Source organism: Capsella rubella, unplaced genomic scaffold (assembly GCF_000375325.1).
Source record: "Capsella rubella cultivar Monte Gargano unplaced genomic scaffold, Caprub1_0 scaffold_7, whole genome shotgun sequence".
NCBI lineage: Eukaryota > Viridiplantae > Streptophyta > Magnoliopsida > Brassicales > Brassicaceae > Capsella > Capsella rubella.
The window spans coordinates 4303452-4329206 of record NW_006238917.1 but is presented as its reverse complement, the minus strand read 5'-3'; the positions used below and the strand labels follow the sequence as shown (position 1 = coordinate 4329206).

The window sequence follows — 25755 nt, the reverse complement described above, 5'->3', positions numbered from 1 at the left end:
TGTTGTTTATTCTCTCTTAATTCAAAAATTACTCGATTAATTCCTTAACTAGAGAAGTTACTAGAGGTTGTGATGGTGACTAACGTTTATCCTAGAAAACTTTAAAATCTTTTTGAAAAGTAGTTTGAGGTATACATATTTTTAATATATTATCAGATTATATTACCATAAATAATTAAGGTCGGACTTTATCTAAATACAAATTCGATGTATTTTTTATTAGTGTGTATAGTATAGTCACAATGTCAAATGTATTAGACTACTAATGTAACTTTTTTCGACGTTACATAATACGTACTCATTTGTACACACATATGTAAAGTTTGAAATTCATCACCAAAAGAATACATGCATATGTATTTGTTACGAAATCCCAATGTATTCTTTTGCCACCATAAAACTGAACATAAACATCGATATATGGTTCATAGGAAACCCATACCAGTATTAGTATAAGCATACAAGTTAATTTTGTAATGAATTTTCGATATATGTTTTAAAGATAGCTAGAATGAGCAGTAAAAAAAAAAAAGAAGCATAGGTAGGCTGTACAAACGTAAAATTTTGAAACGTATACTGTATACATGTCCATATCTATATGTATACTAAGATAAATACATTTTTGAAAATACAAAAAATGTGAGAATTGAATATATGTTTGGAATATTAGGAAAAGTCATAGAATTTGTAAATAAAATTAAAATAAGTGAACAAACCGCTTCAGAGTTCAGACTTGAGAGAAGAGAGAGACTCTTCAAAGCGGCTTCATAAACCAGCAAAGGCAAAATAAAAAGGTGGGTCAGTAGTAGTGAATGGGTTTCAGAGCCACCTTTTCCTTTTTCTCTCTTGCTTAACTTCTTCAGTTAAAGTTTTTTTCTTATGAGATAGACACACATATATATACATATAAAAATATGTTATTACTATACTCTATACGTTTAATTAAAAAAGAAAAATCTCTCGAATGTTTTATAATCTTTCACATCCCAAACTCTCACACTTTCTCTTCTTCTTCTCCTCCTTCTTTCTTCTTCTGTCGTTTATTAACTCTCTCTCTCTCTCTCTCTCTCTTTCTCTCTCTTTCGATATCTATCTCTTTAATTCCTGATTTACAGTACAGTACTGTCTGAGATCTTATTCCGCTCGACCAAGTTTGTTCTTTTTAGCATAATTTGTGGGGGTTGGGGTTTTTTCCCCATAAAATTCTTACTTTGTCTTCTTCTTGTGTCGGTTAGGTTTTCAAGAAAACCCCTCTTTTGTCTTGTCTTCTCAAAATCAGTAGCTTCTCTTCTCTATAATAATAGAGGGTTTATTCATATCTTCTCTCTCTCTCTCTCTATCTCTCTCTCTCTCTCTCTCTATACATATATACTCTAGGATATGATCGGAAGAGTTGTGCTCTTATCTTTACACCTACACACATACGCATAGGGGAAAATAGGGTCAGAGAAATTAGAGAGAGATCGTGCGAGATGAACAAGAGTAATCCTGCTGGTTCGGTGACTGGTTCGGATATAATTGACGCAAAGATCGAAGAACATCAACTTTGTGGATCCAAGAAGTGTCCTAGCTGCGGCCACAAGCTCGAAGGCAAACCAGTAAGTAATATTCCTTTTTTTCTTCTTCCTTTCTTTCTTTTTTCATTTAACTTTAAAAAAAAAAAAATTCTTTTTCTCAGTTTAGGTCACTTGCAAATGTGTTTTTAAAGTAAAAAATAAAATAAAAGAGAGGAAAAGAATCAATGAAGAACATCAAGAATGATGCTCTCTGTTTTATTCTATCGCTTACAAAAATTCAAAATCCACATTTTAAAGCGTCTATATACGAGTCTTTATATGAATAGTTGTATATTCTCTTGTTCTTAAATTTTTTATATTACAAAAACAAAAATAAATGTTTTCTTTTTAGCAGGATTGGGTTGGTTTACCAGCAGGAGTGAAATTTGACCCAACGGATCAAGAATTGATAGAACATTTAGAAGCCAAAGTCTTAGCTAAAGACTTTAAATCTCACCCTCTCATTGACGAATTCATCCCAACCATTGAAGGCGAAGACGGCATTTGCTACACTCATCCTGAGAAACTTCCTGGTACTTCTACATGACTTACACCTTCATGCAGTCCATATATATAACATTCACAATATATATTAATTAGTTTGTAATATATGACTATATAATAAACATTAAGTCATACCAAAGTTTGAAACTTTTTTTTATATTTTGGTTACACATACACTATACGCATACGTTTTTATAACCTATATATACATTCTTCTTGCATTCCCTATCTTTTTTTTTTGGTCACCGCATTCCCTATCTATAATCACACATGCATGTCTTTTCTTATAATATATTTTAATATGACTATCAAATAAGATTTGGGTTCTAAATATTTTTTCGTTATCATTTGAGTCATACCAAAGTTTTGAATATTTTTATATTTTGGGTCATACAAGAAACATATAAAGAGTAACAAGGGATAAGAAATTTTATATTGTTAAATCTTGGTAGGAGTGACTAGAGATGGTTTAAGCAGACACTTCTTCCATAGACCATCAAAGGCGTACACGACCGGAACAAGAAAGCGAAGAAAGATTCAAACGGAATGTGACAATAATTTGCAAGGAAGTAGTAGCTCCGGTGAGACGAGGTGGCATAAGACCGGTAAGACAAGACCAGTTATGGTAAACGGTAAGCAAAAAGGTTGCAAAAAGATTTTGGTTTTGTATACCAATTTCGGTAAGAACCGAAAACCGGAGAAAACCAATTGGGTAATGCATCAATATCATTTGGGGACACATGAGGAAGAGAAAGAAGGAGAACTTGTTGTGTCTAAGATCTTTTATCAGACTCAGCCTAGGCAATGCAACTGGTCATCTTCTACATCGAGCTTGAACGCTTTAGGCGGCGGAGGCGGTGAAGCAAGTAGCGGCGGAGAGTATCATATGAGGAGAGATAGTGGGACTACTAGTGGTGGGAGCTGTTCTTCTTCTAGAGAGATTATTAACGTTAATCCTTCTAGTCGATCAGATGAAGTAGGCGGCATTGGTGGTGGCGTTATGGCCGTAGCCGCTGCTGCAGTTGCGGCTGGCCTTCCGAGTTATGCAATGGATCAACTCAGCTTTGTTCCGTTTATGAAGAGCTTTGATGAGGTATGCATCATTTTGTTTTTTCATATTAATTTTTCGTTAGTGAAATAACTAATATAACATGCATACTCGACTGGTACTAATAATGTGATATACATTTTAGCATACAATATAAATTGAATCTAATGTTGGAGTAAAGAAAATATAAACAAAGAACCTAATGTACATATATATATATATATAGAACAAAAAATTTAAATGGCTAAATCTTATAATGTCAGTTATAATGTTTTCTCCCATAAAGACTTAATTTTTTATTTTAAATCCAATGTGATATTTTATTTCACTTGAATTCAACCTAGTTTTGACTGTTATTTACGTATGCCATTCCCGCATGAAGGTAAGGGAGAAATAAATGATGTTTATAGGGTTTTTTTTTTTGAACAAAGGTTATTGGGTTCTTATTTGCCTGATTTGCAAGTAAAAATGCTTATTTTGTTTGTTTGTTTTTTTTTTTTACTTTGGGTTGAAATATTATGTACTTACCAAAGAAAAAAAATATATATATATATATATCAATTTACCCGACGTGACTGATAATAATGAACGGTAGGTGATAATCTATTCTTAGCTAACAATATGACCCAAAGTTTCACCCAACGTGATAAACTCAGAAAACAATGTCTAAACCGCAACGGTCCAAAAAAATTTATGGAATAATAAAAGTATTTTTTGTAATTAAAAGAAGCAAACATATATCAATTATTTTAAATCACCAATTAAATTTTATAACATTTCAGGTGGCGAGGAGGGAAACTCCTCATACCGGGCAAGCTATATGTGAGGGAGTTATGGCAGAACAACATAGTCATCGTCATCATCGGCATCAGGGATCATCATCAACATCGCATCATATAGCTCATGACCATCACAATCATCATCAACAACAACAACATCAACAACGGCACCATGCATTCAACATAAGTCAGCCTACACATCCAATATCAACCATCATTTCTCCATCTAGTTCGCTTCACCATGCCTCCATTAATATCCTTGACGATAACCCTTATCATGTTCATCGAATCCTGCTCCCCAATGAAAATTACCAGGTAACATAGCTAATCTCTTCTAAAAAAAAAAAAAACAACGTATAACAGTTTTTATCACATCTCCCGTTTTAGAGATTATCCAGGAGTAGGTACCGGTTTCATGTCATAAAACCAAATTAGCTAAAATATCACTATTATTTATATATAACTATCAAAAGAAAATTACGTTATGTTAGTATTGATTGACGTACTAAATAAGGTTCAAAAGTAATAAAAAGTTAGGGCTGTGATTTTGCAAGGTAATTAATTATAGTTAGTGGTGTTACTAATTATGTGTAGGTTTTTATTCTGTTCGTCCACACATATGCATATATATATATGTCGGTATTTGAATTAAGTACTAGAAATTGTATTTCTTGCACATGTTAGGTTTTGAAGATATTTGCATGCATGTGACTTCACAATGATGGGACTACATAAGCATGCAAATTGGGTTGTACCAAAATTGATTATGACAAAAAAGTATACATAAGATATTGGTCAAGAAAAAAATATAACAACTAAAGTTACAGTGCCTAATAAATAATTATGCTGATATAGTCTATTAAGATGTGTCGAACTAAACTACCCATTATCAAAAGCGAACAAAAGCTAAGTCACTTTTTTAGTGTCAGCCAAACTAAGAACAAGTAGGAAACCAATGTGGTCTTTGGTGATGGAGAGACAAGATGGGAATAATGTTTATTAAGATAATTTTCTTAAGGAATTAAATAATAAATTTATTTTCTTCTTCTGAAATTTTTTACTTTTGTCTTTATTGACTGAACAAAAAGACACAACAGCAACAACGTCAAGAAGGAGAAGAAGAACATAATGATGGGAAGATGGGAGGAAGGTCAGCTTCTGGATTGGAAGAACTCATAATGGGCTGCACTTCTTCTACCACTCATCATGATGTAAAAGATGTAAGTTATTAATCCCTTTTTTGACTCTTAAATTTCATGGGAAAAAACCCTCTTTTTTTACCATCATGAGTTTTAAGAAAATATAAATGTGAGACATAGAATCATCATCACCTTAAATAAAAATGTCATGCATTGAATTAGATGTTTCTTGGTACCACGTAGATTCAGAACTATCGTATGGCAGTCATCATATACAAGTGAGACATACTAAACTCGATGATATAAACAAAGGTTTTAAAGATAATATATATAGTTTTTCTTGTAAGGACATATTCATTAGTCGAAGATGGCAATGTAGGTTATATTTGAACAAAAGTAAAGAATATTTTTAAGAATAACTTTTTTTCTTTTTCAGTTTTGCATGGGAATGAAATGATACTTAAGACTACAAAATATTCCTTCTGCATTTATTATTCTTTACTTAATTGGAAAGAGTTAAAACACAGTTAAGTAAACAAAACCAAAAAAAAAAAAAGATAAAGAAAGAGAGATGTGTTTGCTTTATACTTATAAATTACTCTTTTTACAGAACAATAGAAAATTTGCCAGATTCTTTTCTTTATCTTTTTCAAAACTAATTAAAAAGGCAATGATGGTGGATATAAACTTATGCTTATATGTAATATATACTCAATGCGTGTATATATTATGTAAATAGTATAAAGACTTTTTTCATGCGTAGTACCTCGCGAGACAAGTTCGGTAAGAGACATTAGTAGATTTCATGGTGTTTCGTGGGGGACAGCATGTCTGCATTCCTTTTTTTAATCTGTCTAAAATTTGATGGAAGGTTCTTATTATTATTTTTTTAATATTTGAAAAAAAGTTATTATATATATATATACGCCTCATTTGTGGAATACTAACATGTTATTTCGGTTCAGGAAACAATATGAAAGGCTAGTATATAGAATATATATGAAATTCAGTCCGGTTTGTATTGGTTTAGTTAGTTTCTAACAAAACTGAATGTGATCGACTTAGACTAGCTAGTTCTTTATGCTCACACACTTTATATATGTGTGTGTATATATTGAGAAGCGGTTTGGATTGGTGCAGGGGTCATCATCAATGGGGAACCAACAAGAAGCAGAATGGTTGAAGTACTCCACGTTTTGGCCAGCCCCTGACTCTTCTGACAACCAAGATCATCATGGGTAATTGTGCCGTTTTCCAATCTGATGATCATGTCGGCCGACATCAAAAAAAGATTTCTACCATCAAACCTAGCTATCATCATCATGGTCATCATCATCATCAATATCGACATCTCTATATATGGAAGGTGGTATATAGATCGATCTTGGACCAATCAAGTTATATATATGCATGATTTTGAAATGGTGGAGGGGTTTTTAAGCAGCACCAAAAATCAAGCGTCTTTTTTTTTTGTTATATATTCAAAAGAATTTTGGTATAAAAAGGAAAAAAGAAAGAAAGAGAAAAAAAAAAAACCAAAGTAAAAAAAAAAAAAGCATGAGAGAAAAAGCTGTTATATTCCAAAGAGACTAAGAAGAAAAGAAGCAAGGTAAATTGCATGAAAACCATCAACAGTGCCATGTAAGATTAGATATGTTTATTTTTAAACTCATTTCTTTTGTTATTTTAATTTCTTTGTATGTCTTTTCTTTGTTTTGTCAATTAGGTTGAACTGTATAATTTATTGGTTTTTTTGTTATATACTATATGTTGGTAAATAATATACTTTCCCTGTATACTTTATGATTACTGTAGTTCATTCTACTTTTGGCAATCCGATGCACTGAAACCCAAGTGTCACTTGCTACTTGCATCTATACATTTATATATTTACGAAAGGCCGGTTTGATTGTGCATGGAATCATCTAAACTCAGTTTCAAATTATATGTTTAATAGTATTATGTCCCTTTCATACTATCAATACTCTCATACATGGGTCATGGGAACTTTTTTCGAACTGTCATGATCTTAATGGTCTATATAGTGGCATATCTATAGAGTTTAGTATCATAAATTACCTTCAGTGTAACATTATCCACTTTGATAGGATAATTTTAAATAAGGTCTACTAATGCTAAAAAAAAAAAAAAAAAAAAGTTTGATTGCTTGAGTTTTGGTAGGTTTGAAGAGAGAGGAGGGAACTACACCCAAATGAAATTGATTCCGGTTAGAAGATTTGAAATTGTGGAATAATGGAATCTATACCTAAAGAATATAAGAAGTAATGCCATCTTAAAAAAGCACTTGTCTATGTTTGTGTTTGGTCTCTTTAGTCTTTAATTAATTCTTCCCCATATTCCATATTGATCCGCTCGTCTTCTAGCATATTATTAGATGACCCCTACAACGGCATTATTCTTCGTTGGATTAATCGACTACGTGGTCTATCTGTTCACAAGTTCAAATATCTTAATTCATTTACGTACGTTAACAAGGTTTTTCTTATAAATTTAGACTGACTACCTTATTTAGTTGACAGAATTATTTACTGAAAAATGTTATATATGCATTATGCATGCGTTAGCAAAGTCTTATTATTATTTATTAATCATGTTGGCTTAGCTGATAATTTCCCTATTATTCTAAAAATAAATTAATGTAGAATTTTGACTACCAAGAGATTAAAATAGCATGCACATTACCAATATTGATCCAAGAGATTAAGGTTTAGTAGTAAATTCTCCAGGTTGATTTGTGTTCATGGGACAATGGGAGAGGAAAAAGCAAAATCAACATGGGGAGAGATGAGATGAGACTTGACACTTTTTTTTTTTTTTTTTTTTTTTTGCCATGGTTGGATTTCGAAACTGGAATAAAGGAATAAACAGACAATAGTTACCTTTATTTCCTTACTTCTTTTTAATAATTTTAGTTTTTCCCTTTCGACAAATGGATTCGCTTTCCCATTTCATATTTTGAACTCATATTATATTCCTCGAAATCGTATTTTAACGTACCAGTATTCAAAATTTTATATAACATTTTCGTACTTTTTATATTCATATATTAACATGGTCCGTCTTTAATTATATATACTCCAAGAATCAATTTTACTTCCTTTTTCTTATGCTGTTTGTTTTTATGTGGACTCCATGATTACTAGACAGAGAGTTGATTTGACAAATGACTAAACAAACTGTATTAAACAAATGTCGAAACGATATTGGTATATCTGCATGAAATTTACCTTATTTTTCTTATGGTACTGTCAAGAATATTTTAAATAATGCTTTCGGATATATAATAATCGACATGAAGATATTATGTACCATTTTAAAAACAAAAATAACACGACGTTACATGATAAGGTGCAGCTACGTAGCTCAAGTGATATATATATAAGTATTGTAAGATTATTCAATAAATTAGATGTTTATATGTAGAACATAAATCAGTTGATAAAAAAAAAAATGTATAACATAAATCATACATCTCATTATGTTTACATTAGTAGACTACATATATAGTAAAAATGTTTAACTCATTAGAGTTAACATTCTTTTCAGTTTTCAACGTATGTTTTTATCAAATAAAGTTTTACAGCCATTTTCTTCGATAGAGTAATAATTAAAGGAATACATAGGGGAAATATCAAGTAGACTTCTTAGGAATTGGGCTTCATGGGCCCATTACATGCTTAATTTCATTTGAGTTTAGAATGCACTTGCTTCCAATTGGACTTAACATTAGCTTGGTAATTCAACCAAACCTACCTACCAGCCTACTACACACCACGGACATGTTTGTCGGTAAGACAATAAACGATCCGATTACTAATGTTCGTAAACCCCTCCATGCACGTCCAGTTTCAGTACACAGATCTCGTCTTCTTTTAAACCTATCGATTTGTTTTACAAATCACACCGCAAACTATCTTTCATATTCTATTTCCATCCGTATAATATCGAAAACCACTTTTCAATAAGATATTTTATATCATAGTCTTTAAACTGTTCCACCTCAAAAGATATTTTATATCTCTGTAGCTAGAGTTGTTTTTATGTTACGCACTGAAAACCATTAAACACAGTATTTGGTGATGTAGATAGTCAAATCTACTACATCATAAAAATAGTACTACATATAAATGGTATTTTATAGAGACTGGTGACATCAAAATACAAAAGGAAATTTATTTCGTTTGTGTTTTTGTTTTTTATAGTGAATGTTTTGAAATCTACAATTATTTGTTGTTTAGCTTGATCAAGTAAAATCTATTTATTGTGGAGAGTATATATATAAAGCTTTCCTCTCAATAATTGCATTCAAAAGAAAGAAAAGAAAAAAACATTTGGATTGAATGCAGCTATACATATATTAGCTGAAATTGTTTAAATGAAGACACAAATGCATTTGTGCCACTCCATGTGATGCACTTACTCCACACTCCCAAACATCTCCCACACAAGTCAACAACACCATTTTCCACAAGTCACAAGCTATGCCTTTTTTTATTTATACCATCTAGATTCTGTTCATTTTCTTTGGCTTCACATTTATTGTTACATTCTTGATTACTGATGTCTAAAAGATTCGCAATCAAATATTAGAACTTGTATAGTATTAGGTTGAGTTAAAATGATGATTAGGTTTACTAAGAACAGAATCAAACGAGTGGATCCATTCCAAATGACAGATGTTAATACGTGAGAGTTTCCTTGTTGAACACATTCAAAAAACAAACATGTGATCCATTATTTTATACTGAAGTGCATTATATTATATCAAAAGTGGAACAAAAGGCAAAAATAAAAAAAGAAAAGATGAAGATGAACCCGTGATATATATGATTCATGCAATCATAAGTTGAACACAAACAGTAAACTTAACAAAACAAAGGCAAATTGTGAAATAACTACACAAGGAACAAATCAGAGCTCTTTTTCATAATCTTGTCCCCTCCTCCTCATATCATCAATGCTTCTTCAACCACATTCACTCTGTTTTTCATAATCTCCCTCTTTCTCTCTCTCTCACACACATACGCACTCAGTGACACATCAATCCTCATTAAGCCTCTGAAACAATCACTATTCGTTCTCTTTCCTTAAGTGTCAACTCTTAACAAAAGCTACTTGGAAGACAGAAAAAATGCCAAAGAAGAAGAAAGGGGAAGGCAGCAACTTTGAGCTTCTTTGTTTCTTCCTGGTCTTGTGTAATTTGGTTCAGACAGATGCTTCTTTTGGAGTAGGAGGAGGTGTTGGAGTCGGAATCGGCGGCGGTGGTGGTGGCGGAGGTGGTGTTTGGATTGGCGGCGGATACAACAACGGTGGTAACCGTAATGCAGTTCCAGGATCAGCTCCAAACAGTGTAGCTTATAGTGCTCTTCAAGCTTGGAAAGCAGCAATTACAGAGGATCCTTCAGGTGTTCTCAAAACATGGGTTGGATCAGATGTTTGTTCTTACAAAGGTGTGTTCTGTTCTGGTCAAACCATAACCTCCATAGATCTTAACCATGCAAATCTCAGAGGCACACTTGTCAAAGACCTAGCTTTACTCTCGGACCTCAACATCCTCCACCTCAACAGCAACAGATTCTCAGGCCAAATCCCAGATTCTTTCAAATCCTTAGTTTCACTTCAAGAACTTGATCTAAGCAACAACTTACTCTCAGGTCCTTTCCCTTTAGTCACACTCTACATCCCAAACCTGGTTTACCTCGATCTCCGGTTCAACACTTTCTCCGGTTACCTCCCTGAAGAGCTTTTCAACAAACGGTTAGACGCGATTCTCCTCAATAACAACCAATTCGCCGGAGATATCCCGAGAAACCTCGGAAATTCTCCGGCTTCGGTGATCAACCTCGCGAACAACAGATTCTCCGGCGAAATCCCGACGAGTTTTGGCCTCACGGGATCGAGAGTGAAGGAAGTTTTGCTGTTGAATAACCAGTTAACCGGTTGTATACCGGAATCTGTTGGTATGTTCTCTGAGATTGAAGTCTTTGACGTAAGCTTCAATTCACTGATGGGTCATGTCCCAGAGACCATCTCTTGCTTGTCGGCGATTGAAATTTTGAACCTTGGACACAATAAATTCTCCGGCGAGGTTCCTGATTTGGTCTGTTCGCTGAGGAGTTTGATTAACCTCACTGTTTCTTTCAATTTCTTCTCTGGGATTAGCTCTGAGTGTTCTTCCAGGATTAGTTTCGGTTTCGATTTCGTCGGTAATTGTATCCCGGGGAGGAACTCGCAGCGGCCGCAGCCGGATTGTTCAGGTTATTCCGGCGGTGCTATGAGCTGTTTTAGGATTCCGGCGCAGCCTTTGGCTTGTGCTGCGATAAGTGTTGGATTGAAAGTGGGTAACGATCATTACACTTCATCTCCTCCATGATTAGTTTTTCTTAAATGTAGAAGCTTTTTAATGCTTAAAGATTGTAATCTTTTTTTTTTAGTGACTCAAATTAGTTAATTAGTAACCAGTTTAAATGTTAAGTCATCTTGCTAGTGTGTTTTTGTAACCAGAAGAATTTTGTATAATCTAACACAAGAACAAGATTAAATGTAAATTAAATCAGAAATGAGAGAACGATCAGGCACGGCAAAAATTTATTAGGGATCCGACCGTAACAGAAACATGTTTTACGGGACCATGAAAGTTTTACATTCCCTAAGGAGAGGGTTGTTTATAGTTCATGGGAAAAGAATGTGTTGAGAAACATGAAACTATATACTTGATACACACCAACAAACACATGTTATATATATGGTATACAGAAATGTACAAGCACATATTAAAGCTGGATTCTAACCAAAGAAAACAAAAAAATGTTTTCGAAAGAGAAGACAATAATGGAGGAGGACCGTGTGAGATTCATATGCAAAAGAACCGTGGTGAGCACTAGATCGGTCGAACCAGGGAGATTGTACCACTTTTCAGTATTGGACCACGTCATGGAACCAAACCAGATTCGTCTAGTGTACTATTACAAGACTTCCAAGACTAGAGAACCGGGAGAAATCACAAAAAAATTAAGGGAGTCATTAGCATACACACTCAATTGTTATCCGATTATAACCGGGAGATTGGTTAAGGAAACTGATGGTAAGGAAGAGAAGGAGGATGTAATCCTGCGGTGGAAGGTGAAGAGCAACGACGCTGGCATGAGGATGGTTGAGGCAAGAGCAGCCGGGTCAGTTGAGGAATGGCTTAGAAGTGTTACTAGAGAGGAAGAACTCAAGCTTGTTCATTGGGAAGACATGTATCATCTTCATTATTATTGGTCTACCTTTAATGTTCAGGTATATATCAATATACAGTAATTCGGTTTATCCTGGTTTGGTTTAGTACAGTCTGGTTATATCTTATTTATTGGTTTCTTTTTATCTATAGGTGACTGAGTTTGAAAGTGGTGGGTTAGCTATTGGGTTAAGTTGTAGCCATCTCTTAGCCGATCCAGTTTGTGCAATGATGTTTATGCGAGCTTGGGCTGATTTAACTCTGTCTCGGTCCATGATGGCTCCACCACTTTTCCATCCGTTGCCGCCTCGCCGGTTTGCTAACGATGGACTGATCTCTAACAACCAACTGCTTAGCCAGTACATCAAATCTTGCTCTCTAATGGTTTCACCATCAAACGTGGCCGAGGACCATATGGTCACGGTTACTCTCCTATTCCCGGATCCGTTGGTCAGAGCTGGCGAGAATGAGTCAGCGATTTCGACATTTGAGATATTGGCTGGACTCTTCTGGATATGTGTGAGTCGAGCCAAAGGGAAAAGAAACGAGCTCATGGACATGTCCTTGTGTTTAGACGTAAGAAAATTATTGCGTTTAGACCAAAGTTATTTTGGTAATTGCATGGTTTACCATAAGGTCCCCTATTCCAAACCGGTTAAAACCAAAGACAGATTGTTACTGTTTCACGCTGTTGAAGAGATTCAGAACATAACTAAGAGACTAGACTACGACACGGTCATGGACTTGATCGAATGGCTGAGTAGCAATAATGGAGCGATATCTAATGGTTCGGACCTCGTGTGTACTAATTTAGAGAACATGTCTCATCCGCGTCCAATGATGTTTGAGGAGGATTTAGTTCTGAGACATATGTCTTGCTATGTTAAAGGACCTGTAGCTGGAGGTGGACAAGTCATAGTACTTCCTTCACCCTCCGGTAAGGGACCAAAGAGCCGAGTGGTTATGATCAGTCTTCCTCAAAGGGAGATGACTAAGGTCGTAGAGGATGAGCTTCTTCTAAGCTTTTCCCCGGTTATACTTATGAAAAATACAAAATAATCAATAAAATGAAAATAAATAAATTATCATTACGCAAATCGCTTACATATACAAAAAGAAATATCAAATGTTATTGATGTGAATAACATGTCTAAAAATGGGCTGTTTGATATTGTTCTTTCAAATCCCCATAAATGTCTAAACATACATAAATCGTGACATAATACATAAATCAGAACAGGGTGATCAAGGAATGTAGTACATGGGATTAGGGACTTTGAAAGAACGATCAGCCACGGCAAAGCCTAGAAGATCACTCCACTGATCACCGGTATTGCCTCGGATTTTGAAACCTTCCTCGATCAGTTTCGCCCGCTGCTCTGATTTGTAATCTGTAGCTGATTTCCCTTGATCTTCTGGACCTCTGCAATCATATATGTTTTAGGGAATTTATGGTATACACCAATTTGGTAGGGAATTTATGGTATAGCCGTATAGCTTTTTACCTCAAGAGGAGACGTTCCCAACCGGAATAACCCGCATCGCGGAGATTTGTCTCGGTGAAACTCCTTTGATCCTCGTCCCGTCCGGTTAACAGAATGATAGTGAAACCAAGTTTCTGGAGAGCATTGTATAGTTTCAAACTCGCATCAAAAGCTGGAGCTGTTCCTTGTAGCACCCACTCACTAAAGCTATTCGAATCATATGGTTCAGACCTAAACCAACATTGCGATTACAATACCAGCGATCAATTTCGGTTTAGTAAAAAAAGGTCAACGATGTATAAAGTCAATAATCATCAAGACCGTTGATTTTATGAATCACATTGTAGGTAAGACAAAATCCAACGGCTACCAATAGAGAGAACATACCCGTAACCATGAGCCTTGTAGTAGTCGATATTAGTGAGGAGCGTCTCGTCGATATCAAAGACCCAGACGTCTTTGCCGTCGCCGGAGATATCAACCGATTTCGCGAAGGAGAGGGCGTAATCGGCGATGACATTGTAATCGGATAAGAACTGGTCTCCGTTGAGATAATCGGCGACGGGATCAACGCAGACGGAGGGGATCACATCCCAAGTTCCGGCGTTGTTGGTCTCGGCGGCTAATCTCCAGCTGTCGCAGTAGCGAGATCCGTCGCTTCGGGGGAGCTTGATGAAGGAGGTGGTGCGAGCAGAGGTTGAGGGATTGATTAAGAAGACGAAGAAGAACCAAATCGAAAGGCTAATACGACCAGACGCCATTCGATAGATTTAGAGAGAGAGTGACTTCTCCCACTTTATATTATCCTTTTGTAACTCTTTTACTGGACCAAAAAAAAATATATATATATATAAAATTATACATTAGTAACTAGTAGTATTATCATATTTTATATAGCTTCGAAACGATCATAAATTCATAAGTTATCTTCTCTGTAATCTTAAGATTCAAGTTTAGTGAACTTTAAACAAGAGAAAAACAAAATATATATTTTGATATAGATTTACCTCAAAAAAATATTTTCTCTTTTTAACGTAAAAATATCAAAAAAAACAAAAATTTGATTCATATTATACGTAAAGTGAAATATCTAAGCATAGAACAAAACTAAGAAAAGAAAGATTATCCATGTTCAAGTTTTAAGAATATTGATGGTCAAATTTTATAAAGACCATGGGATATCATATCTTTTTATATAGAAATGTATCTTTTTTGGGCATATTCATATTTGTTTTGGCAAATTAGTACGTTTTTGAAATATAATTATAAAGATAGTACATTTACTATTCACAATTAGCAAAATAGTACAATTTTATATTTGTACAGACAGACAACTGTACAATAACATATTATTATACATCAAATATTTGTACAAAGAAAAACAATTACATATAAACATATTTACACATAAACAAACACACATATATAGACCAAAAAATATTTGTACACATATAATTATATGTATATATAAACCGCTGTACGGATGATTTTCCGTACATCGACACATAATTGTACATAAGGATAGCTGGACGTATCAAAATTTGTTTGAAAAATATTTGAAATTATTTTTCAAAAAATGCATATCAAATTATAGAGAAAAATTATAGATTTTTATGTAACTGAAATTTTATACAAAACAAATATATTTTGATGAATATTTTTAGTTATTAGATTTAAAGGGGTTTTTAATAGTGTCTAAATAGTGTCCAAATAGTAAAAATGTATTAATTTGCTAATAATGAATAGTAAATGTACTACTTCTATAATTATGTTTAAAAAATGTACTAAAAACCCAATTAATCCTTCATATTTTGTAGTCTCCTTTACATTTATTGTAGGTGGATACGTTTCCTAGAAAGCGTTTTTATTTTCTTTTTATTTTGGTCAACATGTTTCTCTTGGCATTTATAATAATCTATATAAATACATGTTTTAACTCTATCCAACAATTTCAATATCAAAAAAAATTCAACAAAGTCCAAACAATCGATCAACAACAGTATCCTTTGTTTTTTTTTTTATTTATCATCCAACAGTATCGATCATACAACAGTATCCTTTGTTTCTGCAAGTCATGTCTAAACTTTTGTATTCGTATATGTTCATCACCATATGTTCATCACCATCCTTGTCCTCTCAGGTACCATTTCGATTTCATTAAACATGTTATTACTGAGTGTTACTTGACAAGCTGTATTGTAGATCGATGCATGGTTAGTTTGTAACTAACAATATTGCACACATCACGAACGTGTATTTCTTTTTAACTCTAGGTTTAGATACTTTTGAACTAACCACTATATCAACATAGAAAATTGCTCGTATGTTTTTTTTTATATCATATACAACTTAGAACTATTTTTGTAAACTTGTTAAAAGAGTTTTTTCTTTGTTTTTAGGAGCTTGTTTGGCTCTGGCGTCAAGGCAAGGGGGAGATCCAAAATTGTGTATTAGGACCGACATACCAAACTATAGCTACCCATGCCATTCACAAGAATGCAAACAATATTGTTTTAGATACTACAGCGGTGATGGCAGTTGTAGCCGTAATAGTTGCTGTTGTGTATACCAATGTTAAGCTGAGAGTATGTTGTTAAATCTAGACCTTAATGTTATGGTATCTTCGTTACTTGGAGGATGAATAAATTATGCTTTAAATATGATTCTAGTATCTGATGATTGCCAATGAAAACTGGGTTTCGTATGATTGAACCTTAATTATAGAGTAAAATATCTAAAGCACATAAACTAATGATATTTTTTTTTTTCTTTATTATGTTTATAGTAAGAAATTAAAAAAATTATGTTGGACTCTCTATATATATGTATTGGTCAAAGTCTTCATATTTGTGAATATGCTTCCCAAAAAGAGTTTTTTTCTTCTATATACAGTACATATGTTTCTCTTGTCACGAGACTAATAAATCTATAAAAACGTTTTGACTCTATCCAACAAATAAGTGTTAGATTGCCTTAATCTGTATGGTCAGACATTGGATTAACTTAATTAATACAAAATGTTGGTGCACAAACAAAATAACTTAGATTTATCAAAGTATAAATTATATTGGAAAAAAGTGAACATGTGGAAACTCCTTGGTTCAATGGTTAGCCAAAAGTTGATTAATACTCTTACACCTCCGAGAGGGTTTGGGGTTCAATATTCAAATTAATTAATTACAAAGATTAAGGAGATAAGCTTATATGAAATCATTAAAGTTGTTCGCCCTGATTTTACGTTGATAAAATAAAATATCATTCGTAAAATCGTCATTGTAACGTTTACATAATTTGCAATAATTAATTCAAAAATTAGAAAAAACACATTTTGGTTTTTTTCTTCATATTTACCTAAATTTAAATATCCAAGCACACAAAAACTAAGAAGAGATCGATTAAAGATGTCAAATGGACTATCCAGGTTCAAATGGGCTGTCACCAAATGGATATTGATGGTCAAATTCCAAATAAGATCATTTCATATTCTTTTATAGAAATGTAATATCTTTTACATAAATCAATTATTTTCAAAAAATAATTTTGATCCTCCTTTTTCTGATTATGTGCACCAAATATTTAGTTCATAATAGAAAGATACAAGGAGATTTGGGCAGATTCATATTTTTTATTATCCGTTACATTTATTGTACGTAGATATGTCCTAGAAAGAGTTTCTCTTGTCAGTTATAAATTATAATCTCTATAAAAACATGTTTTAACTCTATCCCACTTTCAGTATCAAAAAGATTCTCCAAACAAAAGCTTAAAATAGATCAACAACAGTATCCTTTACATTTTCCGCAAGTCATGTCTAAACTTTTGTATTCGTATATGTTCATCTCCATCCTTGTCCTCTCAGGTACCATTTCGATTTCTAGGGTTAGATACTTTTGAACTAATCACTATCAAATAGAATATGCTCGTATGTTTTTTTTTATATTTAATATACTTAAAACTATATTTGTAAACTTATCAAAAATAAAAATTAAATCTTAATTTGTTTGTAGCAGCGTGTTTGGCTCTGGCAGTTTCAGAGGGAGAGGGACCAAAAAGGTGTAGTACGATCGTAAACCTTAGCAAGCCATGCAATTTTCAAGAATGCAAACAACTTTGTGTTAAAAGGTTCGACGGGGATGGCCTTTGTCCCGTAAAAAACAAGAATATTTGCGCTTGTGAATACGATTGCTAAGCTAAGATATATCTCGATCGTACGTCGTTAAAACCAGACCTTTCATGTACTTGGAGGATGAATAAAAATATATTCTAGTATCTGATTACTAATAATATATTAAAAAAGAAATCTTGATAAGAGTTTAATCTCTAAGCTTTGTATTCCATTGAGTATGAATGAAATCATATGCTTTTGCCCCAAAAAAGTTATAAAAAAAAATTAAGAGTTTAATTTTGTTTATAGTAATTATTAAGTATACTCTCTTTATAATGAGTCAAAGTCTTCACATTTTTGAATATACTTCCTATAAAAAAAAACGTTATGTGAATGACTTTATCCCTCAAATAAGTGAATTAGATTAAAAATACCCTCTCATTTATTTCGCAAGTCACTGCCAAACCATTGTGTTCGTATTTTCTCATCTTCATGTTCGTCCTCTCAGGTATCAATTCTTATGCCTTGTATGTATGCATGAACATGTTATAAAAAACTCACACATGTCTACTCAAAATCATTTGTAAGCTTTCTAAAATATAGTATTCCCTTTGGGGTTTTTTTTTATAGCCTTTTTGGCTTTGTCAAGTGCAGAGGAAATGTATATCAAAAGATGTGTTGTGGAGGTGAAACTAAGCAAGCCATGCACTTATCATGAATGCCAACCACTTTGTTTGATGAGGTACAAAGGGAATGGTGTTTGTCCTGGCAAAAACAACATTTGCGCTTGTGTTTTCTACTGCTAATTGAGCTGAGATATCATCATATGTTGTTAAGCTAGACCTCAAGTTACTTAAAAGGATGAATATTTAAAATTGATGCTTTAAAAAATAATTTCTGACTTCTCTTTTTGTTTTTGTTCTTCTTCTTCTTCTAATTGCAGGTCATTATTCTCGTTGACCTCTCTGTTTCAACTGTTAACCGAAATCAGAATAGAAAACAATTTAGAGTTTTGAGAGGGAAGAGTAGGAAGAAACTAGTTCATTCGATCATCTCTATCACAGACTCACACATACAACCTTATAGAGTTATAGTGAAAGAAAGAGAACTACTCTCTGATTTTACTGACTAATACATAATTATCAATTAATCACTCTACTTGTACTTGACATGCTTAACTCTAGGCTATATAGCTTAGTTCTTCAAGTAAACAAAAACCATTAGAGAAAACATAGGCTTCGAACAACTTCTTTGACTTACAAATTATTCATACATTATTATTTTTTTTATTCATACATAAAGTCTAAATATTTCATTCAACATATTACATATCAATAGTTGATGATCATGATCAAGCAATGTAGTACATAGGATTGGGGACTTTAAAGGAACGAGTGGCCACGGCAAAACCTTGTAAATCACTCCATTGATCGCCGGTATTTCCATGAATTTTGTAGCCTTCTTTAACCACTTTTGATCTCTGCTCTGATTTGTACTGTATTGCTGTTTTTCCTTGATCATTTTTGCCCCTACATCAAATGCATAGACCAAAATAAATTCTTAGTCCCTTTTTTATCCCTTATGAACCGGCTCATATATCTGACAAGTTTATTATATAGATAGCCAAAATAGTTTGTAGATTGGTAAATTACTTTTCTGAGAAGTTGGTTTGTAATTTACTCATAACATGATGATAAGATTTTGGTATAGCTTTTTTTACCTCAAGATGAGTCGGTTCCAACCGAAATAACCGGCGTTTCGGAGATTTTTCTCGGTAATACTCCTTTGATTTTCATCTCTACCGGTTAGCAAAATGATAGTGAAACCAAGTTTCTTGAGAGCTTTGTACAGCCTCAAGCTCCCATCAAAACTTGAGGCTTTTCCTTGAACCGCCCATTCATTGAATTTAGCGTTGTCGTATGGTTCAGACCTAAATCACTTGCACCAATTAGCAACAAATAATGCTAGCTAGATACAAAAAAAAAAAAAAACTTAAACCGAGAGAAGTTATCCCCGGTTTGTTGGTCAACGAAGTTAGTCAAACAATTATTACGATTTTATTAGCGTTGATTAGAAAAAGTGACACATATTACTTACCCGTAACCATGAACCTTGTAGTAGTCCAGATTAGAGAGAAGGGTCTCATCAATGTCAAAGACCCACGCGTCCTTACCATCTCTGCCTAGGTTGATCCTTTTAGCATATGCGATGGCGTAACGAGCAACTATATTGTAATCATTCTCGAACTGGCCTCCATTGATATAGTTTTTAACGGAGTTAACGCATCTGGACGGAACCACATTCCAGCTCCCAGCATTGTTGGTCTCTGAGGCCAATCTCCAGCTCTCGCAGTTGGAAGCGACGGATACACGAGGATGCTCCTTGGTGAAGGCTCGAGAAGAGATCGTTGGATTAACTAAGACGGCTAATAAAGAGACGATGAAGAACGACGTAATCGAGCTGCTGTTACGAGAACACATTGTTTGAGTTGATGAGCTAGAGAGGCTTTTGTTTTTTAAGATAATAATTTTGTCTTTCTGTGTAGATATTGGAATTAGAATAAGATTGGCCAGGGAATATAAAATGAAATCATGAAATGTTGTCGTATTATTGATACACCCACGTGATTTTTAACGAGAACCACAACGTTCACACAGGCTTTGGATTAGATTTTTGATATGCTGACAAAAAAAGGTAATAAACCAATTTATTAACCATAGTTTTGAGACATTTTCTTCAAGATATAGTATATGATAGTTCCTAAAATGAAGCTAACTTTGACAAAAAAAGTCAAGAAAGCATGAAAACGAGAAAGGAATGTTATTAATTTTCAATTGGAATTTGAGTTATTATTCTTTAAGTCCATTAGGTTGCAATCTTTTGACTAATGTGGTTGGTTGACTAATTAGAGATATGTAGTTCTTTCTACATAAGGTAACATGTTCCATTCTCATCCTTTAATATTTAGTCATATTCTTGCAACTCTTTAGTCTTTACCAAACCTAAAAGCTTTAGTTAGTAGAATTATATTAATAAGCTTTGATTTTTTTTTTGTACTGCTGCATTACACTTAAAAATACTTGTCTAATTGGGCTTACTGTTTCTATTCAACTATTGATACCTTTATTTATCTCAAGGGGTATGCAAGGGTTCAAATCAGTCATTCTTTTGAGTGGATATGAGTGCATACTGCAGAGTGTACCTATCGAATCATTTCCAAAGATTTTACCTGATATTTTCTTGGAGTACTGATTGAATAACAATAACATTTTGCTTGATTTACGTCGATAATATTTTGATTCGAATGATTTGGTTTCTTTATTCTATATTTATTCAGTCACCTTTTCCCTAATCATAGAGAAATTAAGAGCGTTTGAAGCATAAATCGTACTAGAGATAAAGGAACGTGGTAAATTATTTCGGTGAATTAAGGAATACATTCAAATACTAAAAAGTCAATGCAACATATCAATAGTCAGACTATATCAAGCAATGTAGTACATTGGATTTGGGACTTTGAAAGATCGAGTGGCCACGGCAAAACCTTGCAAGTCACTCCATTGATCGCCTGTGTTTCCATGGATCGTATAGCCTTCTTTAATCACTTTTGATCTCTGTTCGGATTTGTACTGTGCTGCTGCTTTCCCTTGATCTTCATGACCCCTGCATCAATTACATTAACCAACGACTCAAAACCTTAGTATTTTTATTTTTTGAATGAATGTTACATTTACTGTACCTTTAAATGCAACCTTGGATCTAATGATTAAAACAAAGTAGCTAATGAGAGTCCAAAATATGATCTCTAACACCAAATCTTAGTATTTTTCGTCATGTACGGGTTGGTTCATAAGTTTAGCCAGGATGGCTAATCTTTTTTTTTTCTTTTTTTAAGATGACTAAATTAGTTAGCTGGTGATAACTTTTAGAGAGGTACTTGATATTTTTTAAGATCACTAGATGTTGTATATCTATAGAAAGAAACTTCAGCCTTTCATAGCTCTTATAACAACCACATAACCCCCATTATCTTTTTTTTTTTTTGTCTTCTTCTTTCACTTTTATTTCTTTTAGTTTTAGCTAAACTACAATCACACACCTGTAATCTTGCTGCCTCTAGATAAAATATCTGTTTTGGTATGCAATATGATAATGGTAAAGGATTTGAAGGTTACTGGACTAGACAAGTCCTCTTAATGATTTAGACCAAAAACGAAAGAAACATTATATAGCTTTAATTTACCTCAAGAGGAGTCTGTTCCAACCGGAATAACCGGCGTGGATGAGATTTTGTTCGGTAATACTCCTTTGACTCTCATCTCGGCCTGTAAGCAGAATGATAGTGAAACCAAGTTCCTTGAGAGCTTTGTAAAGCCTCAAGCTCGCATCAAAACCTGGTACTTTTCCTGTTACCACCCACTCATTGAACAGAGTATTGTCGTACGGTTCAGACCTAAATCCACAATAATCAAAAACCCACTTAGTACGATATATAGCAAAAATAATGCGAATAAGAAAAAAGCACAAAACAAAATTATACCGAGAAGAACAGAACTAATGGTCAACGAAGTTAGTCAAATATAAAAAAAAAAAAAACATGTTGTATATGAAACAAAATCTAAGCTAGGGCATGATAATAGAGAGAGAGAGAGAGAGAGAGAGAGAGAGAGAGAGAGAGAGAGAGAGAGAGAGAGAGAGAGAGAGAGAGAGAGAGAGAGAGAGAGAGAGAGAGAGAGAGAGAGAGAGAGAGAGAGAGAGAGAGAGAGAGAGAGAGAGAGAGAGATCATGCATGGGGCATTATGTATATTATTACCCGTAACCATGAGCCTTGTAGTACGCAAGATTCGAGAGAAGCGTCTCATCGATGTCGAAGACCCACGCGTCCTTGCCGTAGCCGGCAAGATCGATGGTTTTAGCGTATGCGATGGCGTAACTAGCGAGTACATCGTAATCTTTGTCGAACTGGCCTCCGTCTATGTAGTTTTTAATGTACCTAACGCATTGACGTGGAACCACCTCCCACTTGCCGGCATTGTCGGTCTCCACAGCCAATCTCCAGCCCTCGCAGTAGGAGGCGACGGAAGGAAGATGGGCGTGAAGAGATCGCCGGATTGATCAAGACGGCCAATAAAGTGAGGATGAAGAAGGAAACGGAGCTGCTACAAGATAACGTCATTGCTGATGAGGCTTTTCTCAATTATGTGTGTCTTGTGCAGATGGAAGAACAAGACTGGTCCTGATTTTAAAGTGGATTTTTTTACTAGGTTATCGATCGTACTTACTTCCCCCCACATGGTTCTTACGCAAAACTTCAACGTCGATGTAATTATGAACTTTCGAAGGGTACAAAAATGTTACAGGCTGTATTATATAACACTGTATATATAAAACGTTGTCAAACAAAAAAAATAAATAGTAGAGTTAGTTAGAGTGAACATGATCTTTTATGTTGCGGATTAATATTGTGTGCACTATATAGATCCGTCCATTGTATAAAGTAGATTATCATTTTAGAATGTTGTGTATACCGTAGATTATCATTGTAAATGTTTATATTACCCAAAAATATATGATGGATAACTATGAAAATAAACACTTGAAATAAAATGATCAAAGATTTCGGACATTAATCATAAGAAATTCAAGAAATTTATAGGGAGGGATCTGAAAGTTTGGTTGGTAATGATTAAGATAAAATTAATCATCACTATATCTAATTTTATTAATTTTTTAAATCATCATCATCAATCATTAGTTTTTTTTTTTGTATTCCAAATCTGGCCGTAATTGTCTTTTAAAAATAAAAAGGAAGGTGACTGAAATCTTTTGTTTTGTTTTTCTTTCTTTTCAGAATAGTTATACAATCATAATTAAGAAGGCCTGAAGAATTTTGAGAAATATAGATTCAAGCATAATTATTATCTTAATTAAAAAAACATTACAATATTATTCAGAATTGGTCTCTTTAACAATTATAGGTACAAAAACACTTAGGATCTTTACCAAATTTGGGTTTTAAACATTTTCCAACTCCATTGTACCCATCATAGCAGGAAAGACGACAGTCAACAAGATCACAATATGGAGTTTTTGGATTAATGATTATAGTACATAGTTTCCCCTTAGCTTCCTCAACCACTGAATAATATATACAAAATAAATGGTGATATATGTAATAATGTAAATAATGACAATTAACTTTTTGATGTTCTGGAAGTAGAGAGAACATGAAAGAGACTATACCTGAGAACACAAGAATGAGTACTAGGAGGAAATAAGAACATGATATCTTGGCCATGATCAATGAATAAAATATATATCACAACAAGTGACAAAGCTAACTTCTTTGCTTTATTGTTAATCAGTGTTCATATATATACATACAAGGGTAGTAGATACATGAAAACATCTAAACATAAAAAGGAAAGTAGCTGAATGTTAAAAAGTATAGGGTTGACTACATTGATCACTATATGCATCTTTTCACTCTCTCCATATTATAGCAATTAAATTAATTCATTCATTGAAAGAATTTTTTTTTTCTTTTTTTATTACGTGTATTATTATACATAAAAACGTTTCAACTCCATCCCGTAAAATGATACTTACAAAGTGTCTCCAAAGTTTAAACAAATAATTATTAGACTATGATTTTCTTAGCACGTTATTATAGATCATTAACAATCTCCTCTGAATCTCTGATTATGTTAGTATATGTGGTTATGTTGATTTGGATTTTATGGTGGTTATTAATTCGGATTTCAGACAACTAAAAATTTTGATATAAGAACACGTGCATATATATAATGAAGAAGAGAGAGTCGTCCCTAGCTACTCCATGCATGGTTTTCGTCTTTTTGTCTTCAGCTCAGCTGCTCCATTAGTTTTCTTTATCCCTAGTCCCTATCTAAGTTATTTCAAGAACTCGTGGCCTCGTCTCAGACTCTCAATTTTTCGCATCTTCATACAGATTACGAAGATATTAACTCTGAGTAATTCGTTTATTTGGTTGTCACTGTCAGTATACAAATTGAAAGATTTCTTCGAATTTGCATGGTGGTGTTATTTTTATATTATGCCGACATCACCTTGCTCCTAATTTTTATATTTACTAGGTAATTTCCCGCGCATATGCGCGGGTTATTGTATATTTATTTAATTATTTTAATTTATTTATTACTTATTAAATAGAAACATACATCCATATCTTTTGAATTTATTCGTTGATTGATTTTTCAATTAATCAATTTTGATAGTAATTTTCTTTAGTATTTTTAAGTATTTTTTGATAAAACAATAATATTGTTAATGATAAAAATAGGAATGATATTGGGAGAATTTAGAAAATACCCTTTTAAAAATATCACTTTTTAAATTTACCCCATTTTCAAACTTTATCAAAACAACCACTAAAAATGTTGAAATTTATCCAAATATGTGTGTAAACTTATAAATATACACAAAAATTACCTTTATTTGTGTATAAAATTTTATTTATTTCAATGTCTTACAAATTGGTTTGAATATAACAAAAACATATTTTGTTAAAATAATTACATACTTTGAAAATAAAATAAATATACATGAATATGTGAGAAAGAAAAAAACATATAAAGTAAAACAATGAAAATGGTTTATTTAGCTTGATTTTCTTATGGTGCGATTGTCAGAAATCAATACTTTTGAATCTCATCGATAAAGTAATTTTCTTATAGCCATAAAATATTATTATACATATGTATTATACATTTAATAGTATAAAAAACAATGAAAAAATGAAGAAGTACATAAAATAAAGAAGAAATATAATTGAAAACAAAAGTTTTAACCAAATATATAATCAAGCTCTTACAATGATATCTTAATTGAGCTTTCAACCCATGCAAGAACATTAAAAATT

The 25755-nt window shown here is 33.2% G+C and overlaps 7 protein-coding genes and 1 pseudogene across 8 annotated transcripts; 4 read left to right on the top strand and 4 right to left on the bottom strand.

Annotated features, from left to right (window-relative positions):
- The first annotated feature begins 1143 nt into the window (after positions 1-1143).
- Positions 1144-6835, top strand: LOC17878998 (NAC domain-containing protein 75). 2 transcript variants are annotated; one of them, XM_023779627.1, is made up of 6 exons: positions 1144-1598; positions 1909-2089; positions 2513-3153; positions 3891-4202; positions 4976-5107; positions 6167-6835. In XM_023779627.1, the coding sequence occupies exons 1-6, from the start codon at positions 1473-1475 to the stop codon at positions 6266-6268; spliced, it is 1494 nt and encodes a 497-aa protein (XP_023635395.1). In that variant the 5' UTR covers positions 1144-1472; the 3' UTR covers positions 6269-6835. The 2 variants fall into 2 exon arrangements, with proteins under 2 accessions (XP_023635395.1, XP_006283549.2); XM_006283487.2 differs by having other exon boundaries at positions 1147-1598; positions 1912-2089.
- A 3003-nt stretch (positions 6836-9838) lies between these two features.
- On the top strand, positions 9839-11533 carry LOC17879218 (leucine-rich repeat extensin-like protein 6). Its single transcript, XM_006283769.2, has one exon. The coding sequence runs from the start codon at positions 10179-10181 to the stop codon at positions 11418-11420; it is 1242 nt and encodes a 413-aa protein (XP_006283831.1). The 5' UTR covers positions 9839-10178; the 3' UTR covers positions 11421-11533.
- A 321-nt stretch (positions 11534-11854) lies between these two features.
- LOC17879279 (protein ECERIFERUM 26-like) lies at positions 11855-13325 on the top strand. Its single transcript, XM_006285360.1, has 2 exons — positions 11855-12328; positions 12420-13325. The coding sequence occupies exons 1-2, from the start codon at positions 11855-11857 to the stop codon at positions 13323-13325; spliced, it is 1380 nt and encodes a 459-aa protein (XP_006285422.1).
- A 4-nt stretch (positions 13326-13329) lies between these two features.
- Positions 13330-14570, bottom strand: LOC17880115 (acid phosphatase 1). Its single transcript, XM_006284336.2, has 3 exons — positions 14138-14570; positions 13772-13981; positions 13330-13689 (listed from the first exon to the last, which is right to left on the bottom strand). The coding sequence occupies exons 1-3, from the start codon at positions 14509-14511 to the stop codon at positions 13512-13514; spliced, it is 762 nt and encodes a 253-aa protein (XP_006284398.1). The 5' UTR covers positions 14512-14570; the 3' UTR covers positions 13330-13511.
- Positions 14571-18320: 3750 nt separating this feature from the next.
- On the top strand, positions 18321-18661 carry LOC111829746 (putative defensin-like protein 162). Its single transcript, XM_023779801.1, has 2 exons — positions 18321-18363; positions 18486-18661. Exons 1-2 carry the CDS (start codon positions 18348-18350, stop codon positions 18659-18661), a joined length of 192 nt encoding a protein of 63 aa, XP_023635569.1. The 5' UTR covers positions 18321-18347.
- A 449-nt stretch (positions 18662-19110) lies between these two features.
- On the bottom strand, positions 19111-20381 carry LOC17880292 (acid phosphatase 1). The gene is made up of 3 exons (XM_006284173.2): positions 19953-20381; positions 19576-19785; positions 19111-19384 (listed from the first exon to the last, which is right to left on the bottom strand). The coding sequence occupies exons 1-3, from the start codon at positions 20333-20335 to the stop codon at positions 19207-19209; spliced, it is 771 nt and encodes a 256-aa protein (XP_006284235.2). The 5' UTR covers positions 20336-20381; the 3' UTR covers positions 19111-19206.
- A 959-nt stretch (positions 20382-21340) lies between these two features.
- LOC17880756 lies at positions 21341-23031 on the bottom strand (annotated as a pseudogene).
- A 722-nt stretch (positions 23032-23753) lies between these two features.
- LOC17880718 (putative defensin-like protein 158) lies at positions 23754-24191 on the bottom strand. Its single transcript, XM_006285157.2, has 2 exons — positions 24099-24191; positions 23754-23993 (listed from the first exon to the last, which is right to left on the bottom strand). Exons 1-2 carry the CDS (start codon positions 24151-24153, stop codon positions 23821-23823), a joined length of 228 nt encoding a protein of 75 aa, XP_006285219.1. The 5' UTR covers positions 24154-24191; the 3' UTR covers positions 23754-23820.
- Positions 24192-25755: the final 1564 nt, after the last annotated feature.

What these genes read in the sequence shown, in the direction of transcription:
- LOC17878998 (XM_023779627.1), top strand. Translation starts at nt 1,473, where the DNA reads ATGAACAAGAGTAATCCTGCTGGTTCGGTGACTGGTTCGGATATAATT. An exon ending in ACAAGCTCGAAGGCAAACCA is followed by an intron (nt 1,599 to 1,908) that starts GTAAGTAATATT and finishes TTTTCTTTTTAG; the next exon opens with CAGGATTGGGTTGGTTTACC. An exon ending in TCATCCTGAGAAACTTCCTG is followed by an intron (nt 2,090 to 2,512) that starts GTACTTCTACAT and finishes AAATCTTGGTAG; the next exon opens with GAGTGACTAGAGATGGTTTA.
- LOC17879218 (XM_006283769.2), top strand. Translation starts at nt 10,179, where the DNA reads ATGCCAAAGAAGAAGAAAGGGGAAGGCAGCAACTTTGAGCTTCTTTGT.
- LOC17879279 (XM_006285360.1), top strand. Translation starts at nt 11,855, where the DNA reads ATGTTTTCGAAAGAGAAGACAATAATGGAGGAGGACCGTGTGAGATTC. An exon ending in GGTCTACCTTTAATGTTCAG is followed by an intron (nt 12,329 to 12,419) that starts GTATATATCAAT and finishes TTTTATCTATAG; the next exon opens with GTGACTGAGTTTGAAAGTGG.
- LOC17880115 (XM_006284336.2), bottom strand. Translation starts at nt 14,511, where the DNA reads ATGGCGTCTGGTCGTATTAGCCTTTCGATTTGGTTCTTCTTCGTCTTC. An exon ending in TACAAGGCTCATGGTTACGG is followed by an intron (nt 13,982 to 14,137) that starts GTATGTTCTCTC and finishes ATGTTGGTTTAG; the next exon opens with GTCTGAACCATATGATTCGA. An exon ending in TGGGAACGTCTCCTCTTGAG is followed by an intron (nt 13,690 to 13,771) that starts GTAAAAAGCTAT and finishes ATATGATTGCAG; the next exon opens with AGGTCCAGAAGATCAAGGGA.
- LOC17880292 (XM_006284173.2), bottom strand. Translation starts at nt 20,335, where the DNA reads ATGTGTTCTCGTAACAGCAGCTCGATTACGTCGTTCTTCATCGTCTCT. An exon ending in TACAAGGTTCATGGTTACGG is followed by an intron (nt 19,786 to 19,952) that starts GTAAGTAATATG and finishes CAAGTGATTTAG; the next exon opens with GTCTGAACCATACGACAACG. An exon ending in TGGAACCGACTCATCTTGAG is followed by an intron (nt 19,385 to 19,575) that starts GTAAAAAAAGCT and finishes CATTTGATGTAG; the next exon opens with GGGCAAAAATGATCAAGGAA.
- LOC17880718 (XM_006285157.2), bottom strand. Translation starts at nt 24,153, where the DNA reads ATGGCCAAGATATCATGTTCTTATTTCCTCCTAGTACTCATTCTTGTG. An exon ending in ACTCATTCTTGTGTTCTCAG is followed by an intron (nt 23,994 to 24,098) that starts GTATAGTCTCTT and finishes TATATTATTCAG; the next exon opens with TGGTTGAGGAAGCTAAGGGG.